Below are 12,559 nucleotides of genomic sequence, written 5' to 3'. Positions count from 1 at the left end.
CTGTGAGGAGGGCGGGAAGCACACATCACACCTCCACAGAATAATTTTAAATTCACAAGCTGCTCATGGAGTTCAGCAGTACTTTGCCATTAGAATCTCCTCAGATTCACACATTTTCAGGAGGCATTTCCTGAAAGGGCCCAGGATGTGGACATCACCCGTCTCCCTGCCTCCATCCATCCTTGGTTACCACCATCCCTTGTGAGCTCCCAAACTGAGGTCAAAGTGTAGACAACACTTTCCTTCAGACCAACAAATGAGACGGTGAGAGAGGAGAGCAGCCTGCACTAGTGATCATCCCCAGTCCAGCACTGAACTCCTTTGATTGCTGGGGCAGGAGGGCAGATACAGGCTTCTGGCCAGTGTTGTACCCATCTGCCCTGACTTGGTCATCGTGGCTGTGGGTAACGAAACACCTACCACAAATGTGTCACTGGTTACCACTCTTAGCAGTCTGTGGTTAACGTAGGGGAGGAATAAGGGAGGGCTGGGGGACAAGAAGGAGAAAGTGGCAGTGTTGGGGGAGAGAGTCAAGTGACGGAGAGGTGGTCAGGGACCAGCGGGGTAGAATAAGTCTTTGAGGGGACCATGCGCCAGATCCTCAATGGAAGAGCATGCTTGCAGTGGTGTTGCTGGAGAGGTATTTACTTCTCAGATACAGTATGTGCACAAAACCAAGTGTTTGCTCTCATGTGTTTAGCTAGAGGAAGGGTGTGGGAGACAGGTGGTACCATTGTTGAAACGAAAGCCAAGCTATAACCCAGCTGAGAAGAATGTCTGGTTTCCTCCCTGTACATAGGGAGCACTAAGGAATTAATGAGGAGGTGTGGCCAGGGAAGCTCAGAGATGGCAGGACTCCTAGGAAAGCCTGCAGCACCACCCTAGACCCCATCAGGACTTGGGCATAAATGCAAAACTGACGGCAGTGCCCCGGGAGGGAGACTGCTTCAGTAGATGGCACACTTTTGCACGTCAGGACAAAGAAGTGACATGTGGAAGAGGGTTTTAAAAGGTCAGGAAAGCAATGCCCGCAGCTTGAGAATCAACATTTGTAAGCATGCGTGGTGGTGGTGGGGGGGGGATACCTAGGAATTGAGGTTAAGAGTGACAGCCATTTACAGGTCTTCTACAAAGCTGAAGGCCAGTTGGTGAGTCTGTGTAATTAAGGAAGGAAGAGAGGAGCAAAGAAAACCCCGACAGGAAGCCATCCCAGAGAGGAAACAGTTTATTGTTGGAAAATTATTTCCCCTTCCATCCCACCCACCAGAGTTGGAGAGCAAGACGAGAAAGGACAGCATTTCCTAGCCAATCATGAGCTGCCTCACGCTGTGACAGAGATAACCTCGCTGGTCCTATCTGCCCCAGAAGCCCACAGCTGGTAATTTGGTCTGAGGGCATTGAATGGCTACATGTGTTTACCTTGCACTTTGTAGATGTGCTGTTAGCACTTGCCATAGAAATGTCCTCATAGAAATGTCCATGTGTCCTGGCCACTCTGAAATCCTGCAGATGAGGAGCCAGGGAGCCCGTTTTCTGATGATGGTGGTCACGCATGGCTGCATGATTTATGGACGAGACTGACCACCACATTCATATCTGAGAGTCATTAATCACCAGGACAGGGACTTAGTCCAGACGGAGTCCCTCTGAAGAGAGCAAGGGCTCAGACTCATTCAGCCCAGGAAATCAGAGTTAGTCTGGCTAGCCACTGCCTGCATCTTTAGAATCACATGAGTTAGTCTAACTAGCCACTGTCTGTATCTTTGGAATCACATGAGTTAGTCTAATTAGCCACTGTCTGTCTGTATCTTTGGAATCACATGAGTTAGTCTAACTAGCCACTGTCTATATCTTTAGAATCACACGGCTTCATCTAGCTAACCCACCATCTGTATCTTTAGAAACACTTCCAGATTTTTCAGTGGGCCGTTTTCTGCAGCCCAGAAGGAACAGTGTGGATGAGCCTGAGATTTTCATGTTAATGTCCGAATGCAAAGTCCTACACAATGAAGGAAACCAGGAACCAATGGGTGTCACAGGTATTTTACAGAGTATATTTTGGAGATTTCTGTCAGAAGAAAATCCCAGATGTGTTCTAGAATAGATGACTAGAGGGATGGTCTCTGAGCCCAGAAACAAAGGTCCCACGGAGGCACCTGCCACAGGACACTTCCTCTTCCGCTAAGTGAACTTGAGTGCCCCGCGTCCACCATGCTATCTATGCTTTTGCAAAGGAAGGGGGGTATGGATATGTATCTGTCTGGAGAGATTCAGCAAGGCCACCGTGAGAGCTGTGGTTTGGACAAGGTTTGAGCGTGTCTCCAAAGATGCTGTGGTCCCCGTGGGGTGGTGCTGACACCTTAAGGGTGGGCATGAAAGGTCATTAGGTCATTGGAAGGTCCAGTCTTGTTAACAGTGGTCTGGTAGAGTGGGCTGGGCCTCAGAGGAGGAAGCTGGCTGTGATAAAAACGGAAATCAGGGCCCCTGTCTGGTCTCTAGTTTCCACCCTCACCGCATGAACTCTTCTGTCTATAGCTGGGTCCATTTCTAATTTTCCACAAATTACAAGGTAGCCCGCACCAGAGGCTGAATGTGCAGGCTGCCCAGCTGAGAGTGCTGGCTCGCAACTGTAACCTCAGTGCTCCAGAGGCCGAGGCAGGAGGATTACTGCAAGTTTACAGACTGAGTAGGCACACATTGAGGAAAAAAAAAATGAGTCTGTCTTACTGTGGGTGTTAGCCCCTCAAGCTGTGAGGTAAGTGTTTCTCTTTTCTTTGTATTGAGGTGTACATGTTAGCATTCAGGCCTTATGCTAGCCCACCCCGTATCACCTGGCAAGATGTGTTTGCCAGCACTCAGGCAAATACCTAGCCAGCCTCAGTGCATGGCCAAGCATGCACTTGACAGTATTCAGGCAAACGAATACTTGTCAGCCCTGGGGCCCTACCGTGGGACGTCATTATGTCATGTGCTGCGTGGCTGTGTAAGGCTCTGTACACATGTGCAAAGAGCACCTTTTAAAGCAAGCTCCACCTGTCCCCCGAGCTCCTCTTTTCACCACTTCCCTTTCCGGAGTCGACTTCCTCTTTCACCTCTAGCAAAAAGCTTCCACGTGGGTTTGTTGCATGCTCTCACCACCGCTAAACTACAACAATGCGAGCCACAGCCATCCTGTATGTATTCTGTGACAGCGATGCAAACTGAAGCAAAACAGCATTTGTTAGAAAAGAAATCTCAACGCCCCAGGACCCAGGTCCCGCCTTCATTCATTCAGCTCAACAAATGGTTATTCATTAATTCAACACCTACAGAAAATGGGTTTTATCTGCCCTGGAGCCTCACTTGACTGGAATTATAGCACTTGTGAGGCAGAGGCGAGAGGATGGCTGCAAATTCGAGGGCATCCCAGGCTGAGTATGAGTATGAGGCGCTCAGGTCTGCAGTTAGTCCCTGTCTTAAAAACAAAGGAGCACGGATTTTGTGCAGAATGGTCTAGAGAAGAAGCCAGGCAGAAACTGTTAAATCCCTGTCCTCCTGGAGCTAAAACCCAGTGCTGAGAGACAGAAAGTACGCAGTAGCCACGGTAGAAGCTGGATTAGCAAAATCATAAAGCAAGAACAAGCCGTATGGGGGCGGAGCCCTGGAGGAAGATACTAAGGCTGAGCATTCGGGGCGGGGTGGGGTGGAGACTGAAGCAGGGGAGGGGTGGAGGGTGGAGAAGCAGGGCTGAGCGGGATGCCCTCATCTTTCTTGTTGAGAGTTAGCCAGTCCTGGGAGCAGTGATGGCTGGACCATGGAGGGCGGGAGTTCAGCCATGAATGCAGCCCCAACACACCTATGTCTCTTCACTGTAAAACAGCATGATCGTAGCACCAACATAGAAAGCCCATGTGGGGAGAGGGAGAGGACAGGTGCGGGGGCAGGGTGTGTGGGGCTGCTCTCCACAGCAGCTGAGGGAAGCCTGGAGCTGAACTAGGAAGCTCTGCCTTGGGAAGTTATTCCTGGCCATGCCGTACAGCCTTGCTCACAATGAGTAGAAAAATGGAATTTTTTTTCTCTAGCATTTCATCCAAATCTAGGTCAGCACAGAGAGCCCAGAGGCTGAGCCTGGACGAGCAGTCACCTCTGCCTGTGACATGGAGGATCTTCGGGGGAATGGGAGGGACTATGAGGCTCATTCTGAGGCAATGTCGGACAACAACCTGAGAAGGAAGGAGGCATTGTGGGAATCCACCTTGCCAGTGCTGTGGTCACTGGCATCCAGGCTCAAGATGGGTACTAGGAGTCACTACAGGCTCATGAGTACTTTTGAAATCAAATGAATGGATTATATATGTGACCGGTGTGTTCTCTCTCTCTCTCTCTCTCTCTCTCTCTCTCTCTCTCTCTCTCTCTTTCTGTGTGTGTGTGTGTCTGTCTGTCTGTCTGTCTGTCTCTGTCTCTGTCTTTCTCCCGTTCTCCTTCCCTCCCTCTCCCTTCCTCTCTCTCTCTCTCTCTCTCTCTCTCTCTCAGACTCTCTGTCTCTCTCTGTCTCTCTGTCTCTCTCCCTCTCTGTCTGACTCTCTGTCTCTGTCTCTGTCTCTGTCTCTGTCTCTCTCTCTCTCTCTCTCTCTCTCTCTCTCTCTCTGTGTGTGTGTGTGTGTGTGTGTGTGTGTCTGTCTGTCTGTCTGTCTCTGTCTCTGTCTTTCTCCAGTTCTCCTTCCCTCCCTCTCCCTCCCTCTCTCTCTCTCTCAGACTCTCTGTCTCTCTCTGTCTCTCTGTCTCTCTCCCTCTCTCTCTGTCTCTCTCTCTGTGTGTGTGTGTGTGTGTGTGTGTGTGTGTGTCTGTATCCTGACTAACCCCCATTCTCACCTCCTAACATTCTCACCACTTACGCACACCTTACAATAGCTCTTCCCCTGGCACTATTGAAAAAAAGTCATTGTACAGTTAAAGAGAACTAAGCAGGCTGAAGAAATGTGGCCACCGGGCAGGTTGGTTAATCATGGAGTTCAGGGCAGGCTCCGAGTCAGGAGGCGGCCACTGGGACCAGGGAATTGACAGTCATGTGATCAGTCTCCTGCCTGAAACACAGACAGACAGCATAGAGGTCTGAGGCCTGGTTCAGCCAGGAGAATGGGCTTCAGCTGACCCCGAGGTTCTTCACCGCTCAGCTGAGTCAGTTCCGTGGGACAGGGCCCATCCACGTTCCACCACAGGTGGGGGATGGGCTCCAGACACCTAATCCCTCCCTGGGCAGTTCATAGTTACTGGGCAGAGAGAGTCCTTTTCTTCCGCGGTATAGCTATGCCCCATAAATAACTTCCTACCTGTGGTCACCCAAGCAGCTCTAACTAAACTCAGCAGGCCACACACAAGCAGGACTGGAAGCAGACAGAGAAGTTATGTAGGAGTCCAGGGTGTGGTGGTTTAGATGAGATGCCCCTATAGTGTTGGATATTTGAATTCCTGGTCCCCTTTAGTGCTGCTGGGGAGGCTCAGGAGGTGTGGCCTTGGAGGAGGCCTGTCGCGGAGGCTGGCTTTTCTACTCTTTTCTAGTTCTAGTTCTCTATCTCATGAGCCCTCAGCTTCCTGCTCCCATGGCTGGGCCTCTGCTCCGCAATCGTGGACTCTTCAGCCCAAATAAACTCTTCCTTCTTCGAGTGGACTTGGTCATGGTGTCTGTCACAGCAACAGGAAAGCAACTAACAGAAGAGAAGGGCTGGGTAACAGAGGTTGATAGGGGAATTAATGACAATATAGTCAAACACATTGTATACATGTAGGCCGTTGTCAAAGAATAAATTAAAGTGTTTTTTAGAAAAGAAAGAATTGGAGAACTTGAGAGCATGGTGTGTGTTAGGAAGTATTACTGTACAGAGTCAAGGGCTAGATCTTAGACTGAGGATGAGCTGTGTGACCAGCTTTCTATCTCCCACCAGCCGCCCAGCCCCCCAGCAGGAATCCCTACACACCCCTTCATTTCTCACAAGCCACTAACACATCAGTTCTACCTCCAGAAGTCTGCCTAGGTTTCCACTGCTTTTTCTCTTCAGGTTCTAATAGGAAACCCTGGGCATCTTCCCATAGCCAAATCCCACCAGGAACTCAAAGCTTACCCTGTTCTTGTAGCCTTCCAATGCCAAGTGAAGTCTAATCCCTTGGACTAAATATCCCTGGAAGTTTCCTCTTTATTTCTGTCTACAGCCTTCTTCAATCTTATGGATGTGCTCTGGCCACGCCCTGGGGCATGTGGCTCTTCCCTGCTTTTGGGTCTTTGCGTGTAGATGCCAGGCATTACCCTGCATGTCACCCACATTTTAACACAGTGTCGTCCTTGCAGGAGCTAACACTCCCATTCTACAGACCAGGGAGCTCAAGATTTCAGAGTTCTGCCCCAAGTCATGTAGTTAATGAATTATGGGGCTGGGTAGGCACCTTAGCCTGAGATGCCTCCTCTCTTGTCCTTCTAGACTTCTGCCATCTTTGCAGACGATTCTAGCATCAGCTCTTCTGGGAATTGTGTCCCCTGTACTTAACTGCCCTGTAGCTCCACCATTCTAGGCTGATATCTGCCTCACTCTAGGCTGCATAGCCTCAGACAGGTCCACGTCCTGTTCTCCAGGGAAACACAGAGTAGTCTGACCGGAATCTAGTTGATTGCTTTGATGACAGGACATGTTAATGAATCAGCAAGTTAAATCCCACAAGATCCTTTTGGGTCTGCAACATGGGCAACACAACCACTTGACAATTGTCAACCTTTGGTAATCAAATTTGCCTGTAATACAAATATCTAACAAAGGCTCAACTGCAGACCAGCTGTCCAATTACCTCAAGTTCAATTAAGATCAAGGCAGTTTTCTGTAGTGAGCATTATCTCCAAGTGCATAGGTGTGAGAAGTTTAACAATGGATGCATGCAATGTTTTCTTGGGAAGTGTCCTGTAGGGAGACACTGTAGCCCTGCCTCTTAGGAGCCCCTACAGGTGTGCCTGGCCATGCCTGTGAGGGTGTGGTCAGGGGATGTCGAGGATGACGCCGGAGCAATTCTTAAGGGGCTGCAGACGCGTGGAGGCCCCTTCTCTCTGGCCTCCCTAGCTTGCTGCCTCTGGGCATGCTCTGGCTTGTGTTTGGCTGTTGTTTATCTGAATAAAGAAATCTTAGCCTTACGGACTACGGATTGTCTTTGCACACGCTATAATGTCCCTTGAGGAGATGGGAGAGATGGCTCACCCTGTAGAATGCTTGTGCAGGTGTGAGGACTGGAGCTTGATTCCCAGTGTCCAAGTAAGTACTCGGTAACATGCACTTGTAAGCCCAGGGCTGGGAGGCAGAGGCAGGGGCATCCTCGGGACTTGCTGTTGACCTCTGACCCTCTCATACGTGTGCATGCATGTGCATCTGCACACAAATGTACTTACACACACACACACACACACACACACACACACACACACACACACACGAGTGTGCACACACATACTGGCCCATACACACGGAAATATTTATTAAAGTTGTCTTTTGAGTATCTTCCCATTCTGATGAGACTTTGTCTGTGATGGGTTAGGTAACAGAACTGTACAGTGGCTACTCAGCAGAAGTGACTGGACAATGCACAGGGTGTGGGAACCCCAGGAAAGTGAAAGTGAAACATGAACTTTCTTTACACAAAATAATTTGCCAGCAAAAAAGCTGCTGCAAGTTAGATGTGTGTTTTATACCTCAAGGTGGGATGGGACAGCAAACCTCTGCCCAGCTGATATCTGTGCAAAGACCCAGGGTCTGGTGTTGACACTGTGTCGTCTGTGTTTCTCAGCTGTGTTCTCTTTTCTGTAGTTACTGAGACCTCTGCTGACTAGGGTAAGGACACCCTTCCCCAGAGCTAACTCTCTCTCACACGATCTCTGCAGACATGCCTTACAAACCAGCCAATCAAGAACCATCCCCCAAGTGCTCCTTATCCAACTCACACACCCCAAGCTACTAGACAACCCTGGCCTGAGAACTTGCTAAAATCATTTGAACTAGTCAATACAAAGCATGTCCAAGCCAGTGGCTCTGTCCAGCACAGTTCTTTACTGAGGAGACATAGGTCCATGCTCTGCTCCTCTCTTCTGCCCATTCGTTAATCTCATATTTACCCACAAGGCCTTGCAAGCATGCCTGCCTCCTGCATTCTTAAGGTCTGTGAGTATGAAGTCTTTCCATTACATGTTATAGGCATTTGTGTATCAAGTGTCTTACCAGGGCTGATTGGAACAATCCCAGGACATTAAAAAATAAATTATGCAGCTATGTCACATAATAGCAATCCTTGCCTCAGCTTTCCCGACAAGAGGTGCTGCAGGAGCCAGAGGCATTGGCTTCCATGTGGCTTTAGTTTCAAAGGACTAAAGGGGTCTTCATAGTAGTAATTGCCACCACTTATGGAGACCCTTATTTCTGTCAGGCGGAGTAAACATGCATTTTGCCGGTGTTATGTCACGTAATCACCATATGACAAGGATACTAGAGGCTGGGAAGATGGCCCAGTGAGTAAAATCTTGTTGTTTAAGTGTGACTACCTGAGCTTGAATCCCAAGAGCCTACACAGAAGCCATGGGCACTGTGCTTGGTCCGTTACCCCAATGCTCCTGCTGACACCCTAACTTAGGTCCCCAAAACCAAAGTGAAGGAGGACAGAGTGAACTGACTCCAGAAAGTCTTCTTTGGCCTCCCACATATGATTTGGCATGTGTGTACCTGCACACCTGCGCACATGCACACACTGTGTACACACACAATGATGATGATGATGATGATGATAAATGTTTCAATATTTTAAAACTGAGTTTCAAGGGTAGATTATTGTTTGGACCACCTGTTTAGTGGTAGCATTCCTGGCTGTGTGTGTGTTTTCTAAGCTGCATTTGAGAAGGAGCCACTGAAGTTGTACAGAGATCTGTCATGGTTCTTTAGGTCACCTGGGGGCCAAGATTGAACATGTGTCTTTCTCAATAACTAAGTTTCATTAGGGCATAAAACACAATAAGCTGAAATGTTTGTTTAAAATATATGTATATATTCAGTTAAGAACAAAGAAGCAGAGCTACTCGCATGCTGCTCAAGGTAGAGACAGGCTAAGAAGTATGGGAAAGAATGAGGCACAGAGGCTCACTGAGAAGCCATGCCTACACACACTTCTTTCCTCTGGTCTTCCTCCCTGTTCAAGGAAAAGTTTTTCTATCAAGGAAGTCAGGACTGACTAGGAAGACAAGAGTGATTTCTCTAACAGATTCTAGGAAAGCACATGCTACTACCAAGAGCTTGCCTGGGCTGACCACGCTTGGGCATACTCATAGCTTGTTCTAAGCAATCTCCTGGCTCTATTGAAGTAGTCTGTCTTTATGCCTTGACACTCACTAGGGACTAATGTTGCTCAGACCTGATACAAAGCCCCGTAAAATATTACACTTTAGTTACTTGTAGTTAAATTCCGCCCCCCTCTGAGGCTCTCTCTGAGGCCAAGGTACAGTTTTGTCACTTGATTGTGAAAAGACTGTATTCTAACAGAACTTGGGCAGAGTTTTAACTCTATAAGCTTACATCACAGGCATATTTGCAGAAGTATACACTTTTCAGCAAGAAAAGACAGATGGAGATTATTAAAAAGCTGTACAACTAATGACAGTTATTTCTTTGGAGGCCTCTAAAGTGTGAAAATGGCCTTTAAAACCAAAGAGCCAACCAAACAAAACTGTCCTCTTTAAGATCCAGAGTTCTGAAGAGGAAGATTACACACATCTGAAAAGCAAACTAAAAGAAGCAAAAGGGACATCCATGGCATTTTCTTTCAGTTAACTAACATTTATGGCACTGTTGTTTTATCACTAAATGTGGCTCTAGAGAAGAAAACACGGGAACCACTCTGACTTTTGAATTATTTCCTTCATTCAGCATTATCCTTCAAGTGGAAGACTCAAAATCAGTGCAAGATCTTTCAACACAGGACAGAACTCCTGTGAAGACTTCTCTCTGACTCATCGAATATTAACACCAGGTCTTAAGCCAAGGCAATTGTTTCTGCCCTTTCTGTTGGAGTCTACTCCTGACCTCAGCCAGGTCTACAAGATCCATAAGGTTATTCTTAATTTTCTTTTGTCCAAATCAGTCATTTAATTATGTTAGCCAATAGAGCCCCATCCATTGTAAGCAAATGTGGCAGTAACATATCAAGATCAAGCGGGCAACTGTCAGCAGCTCACTGACACAGCTCAGGAAGAGGAAGGTAAAGCTCTGCTCCAGCCCCGAACACAGCTCTAATATTTACCTTCTACTCTGAAGATAGTGAAATGCGGCCGGCAGTGAAAGGAGCCCAAGGCGTTACCTGCGCAGTTCATCCACAGACCCTGGTAAACCCAAGTGGCGGTTATCACAGAGGAGGCACGGGTGGTCACTTTCCACTCATTGGATGTAGTGGCGGCAACCAGAGCACCAAACCCTCCGATACCACACACCAGAGCCGAGATCTGTGCCCTGGACATGTCGCTCAGCCTTGCCCTCCGTCACAGTCCAGACAGAATGCTTTGTTGGTCTAGGCATGCAGTCCCTGGACAGAAGTTCCACAAATGTTACAACCAGCCCATGAGGGTAGGTGACAATTCTTCATGGTCCGATGGCTGGAAGTGCTGGAACTTAGGATAAAGTACGATTCACTAACGGCATCTTAGAATTAGCCTGGAATAATCTTTCAAATCCTCTACTGAGATACCGAAATTTTGTAGATGAATTTTAAAGGATTTGGTACTGCAAGGAATTTTTTTTTGTTAGCATCAGAGTTAATGCTTAATTTTCTGTTAGCTTGGAGTTAGTGAGCCATGCAATGATCAGATATTGCAAAGTACAGATTATACAGTAACATTTAGAGGCTCTTTATTTGACCAGTTTCTTTAAGTTTACATGATTTTGAGTCTTTACATAAATGCAGTCATGCTGACAGATGACCCATAACCCTTTTACGCACAGTATTGTGTATATGATTTCTCTGTGACCATGACGCAGCTATCACTCATCGGACGGCTGGATATATTATTTCAGTGAGTGCACAGACCACAGTTCATCCACTTTCTCTGAGATCAATATTGTTCCTATTTCCCTCCTTAGTAACGATTAGCCAAGCACAATCACTACTGTGCATTTGCCCTTGTGCACCTGAGTGAGGCTCCCAAGGGGCTTAGAAGATGACACCATCTTCATAGACGATTGCCAATTGCCCTTCGGGGTAAATCTAGCACACGTTGGTCCTCACATGAACAAGTCTTCATTGTTCTGATTCCTAATACTTGGCGTTGTGGAGCTGAGGGTTTTCAAATTCTAGACAACTTGATGGAGAATTAAAAAAACATATTATGATCACAAATTTATGTTTGTCACCATGAACAAGGCTGGAGCATGTTTTGGGAGATCGCGATGAACATGTTTTGGGAGATCTCGATGAACCGTGGTTTTTGTCTGTCATGAACTGTGACGTGCTTGCTTGCTACTCTGTTGCATTATTTGAGTTGTTTGATTGATTTTTAATTCTATAGATGCATTTGGGTTAATAATCCTTCAATGTTATGCTATAATTGCTTCCTGGTTTATGGGTTATCTTTAGGTGGCCACTTGAGAAACTCTTCACTTTTAAAATCTTTGTGTGTGTGTGTGTGTGTGTGTGTGTGTAGTTGTGTGTGTGTGTATGTGTAGTTGTGTGTGTGTAGTTGTGTGTGTGTAGTTGTGCATGTGTGTAGTTGTGTGTGTGTAGTTGTGTGTCTGTGTGTGTAGTTGTGTGTGTGTGTGTATGTGTGTGTGTGTGTGTAGTTGTGTGTGAGTGAGGGCACACGTGTGCTCCATGTGGAGGACAGTCATGGTGCTAGTCTTCACTTTCCACCTTGTGGGTCTGTGTTGCTGCTTTGCTGCAGCACACTCACACTAGCTTGCTGTGAGGTCGTGGGGATTCTCCTGTTTCTCATCTTGCTGTAGAAGCGTTGGGATAGACGCATGCTGGGCTCCACATGACTTTTGGGGATTCAAACTCAATGTCCTCACACTTACACAGCAACCACTTTTACCTCTGAGCCATCTCCTAAGCCCTAAAGACTTCGTCTTCTTTATTTTCTAAATGTGTGTAGTGAGCGAGTGTGAGCATGTGTGTGTGTGCATGTGTGTGAGTGTGTGAGTGTGTGTGTGTGTGTGTGTGTGTGTGTGTGTGTGTGTGTGTGTGTGTATGTTTGTTTGTACAGTTGCATGTGCATGTGTGTGTGAATGTGGAGGACCAAAGTTGATGCTGGGAATTCTCTAGCTTGTTCTCCCAGAGCTCACTGCTACGACCATAGCAGTGCAAGTTTTCAGCTTGCACTGAAACTACAGAGAGGCCACCATGACCACAAGGCATTTACATGGGTTCTGGGGATATCAGCTCCAGTCCTCATGCACGAACTTTAGCCACCACACCATTTCCCGTGCAACCACATCTTAATATGCTCACAGCAATCAAAACTTTTATTAAATAATTTGTGCTATTGAGCTCGTCAGGGCTAGAGATGTAGGCCAGTGGTAAA

At 47.3% G+C, this 12,559-nt stretch overlaps 1 protein-coding gene across 4 annotated transcripts in view; it reads right to left on the bottom strand.

Annotated features, from left to right (window-relative positions):
- The window catches only part of Cldn10 (claudin 10), an 85,527-nt gene extending 75,023 nt beyond the window's left edge, over positions 1-10,504 (bottom strand). For 2 of the 4 annotated variants that reach the window (XM_027393939.2, XM_035452515.1), the window contains exon 1: positions 10,291-10,504. In XM_027393939.2, coding sequence (XP_027249740.1) covers positions 10,291-10,504 — 214 coding nt within the window. The remainder of the gene's footprint in view (positions 1-10,290) is intronic. The other 2 variants (XM_027393940.2, XM_035452516.1) reach the window with 1 other exon arrangement.
- Between the last annotated feature and the right edge of the window lie 2,055 nt (positions 10,505-12,559).

This window comes from Cricetulus griseus (genome assembly GCF_003668045.3).
Source record: "Cricetulus griseus strain 17A/GY chromosome 1 unlocalized genomic scaffold, alternate assembly CriGri-PICRH-1.0 chr1_1, whole genome shotgun sequence".
NCBI classification, from domain to species: Eukaryota; Metazoa; Chordata; class Mammalia; order Rodentia; family Cricetidae; genus Cricetulus; species Cricetulus griseus.
Note: the sequence above shows the minus strand (reverse complement) of the source record. Positions and strands in the feature narration are given on the sequence as shown.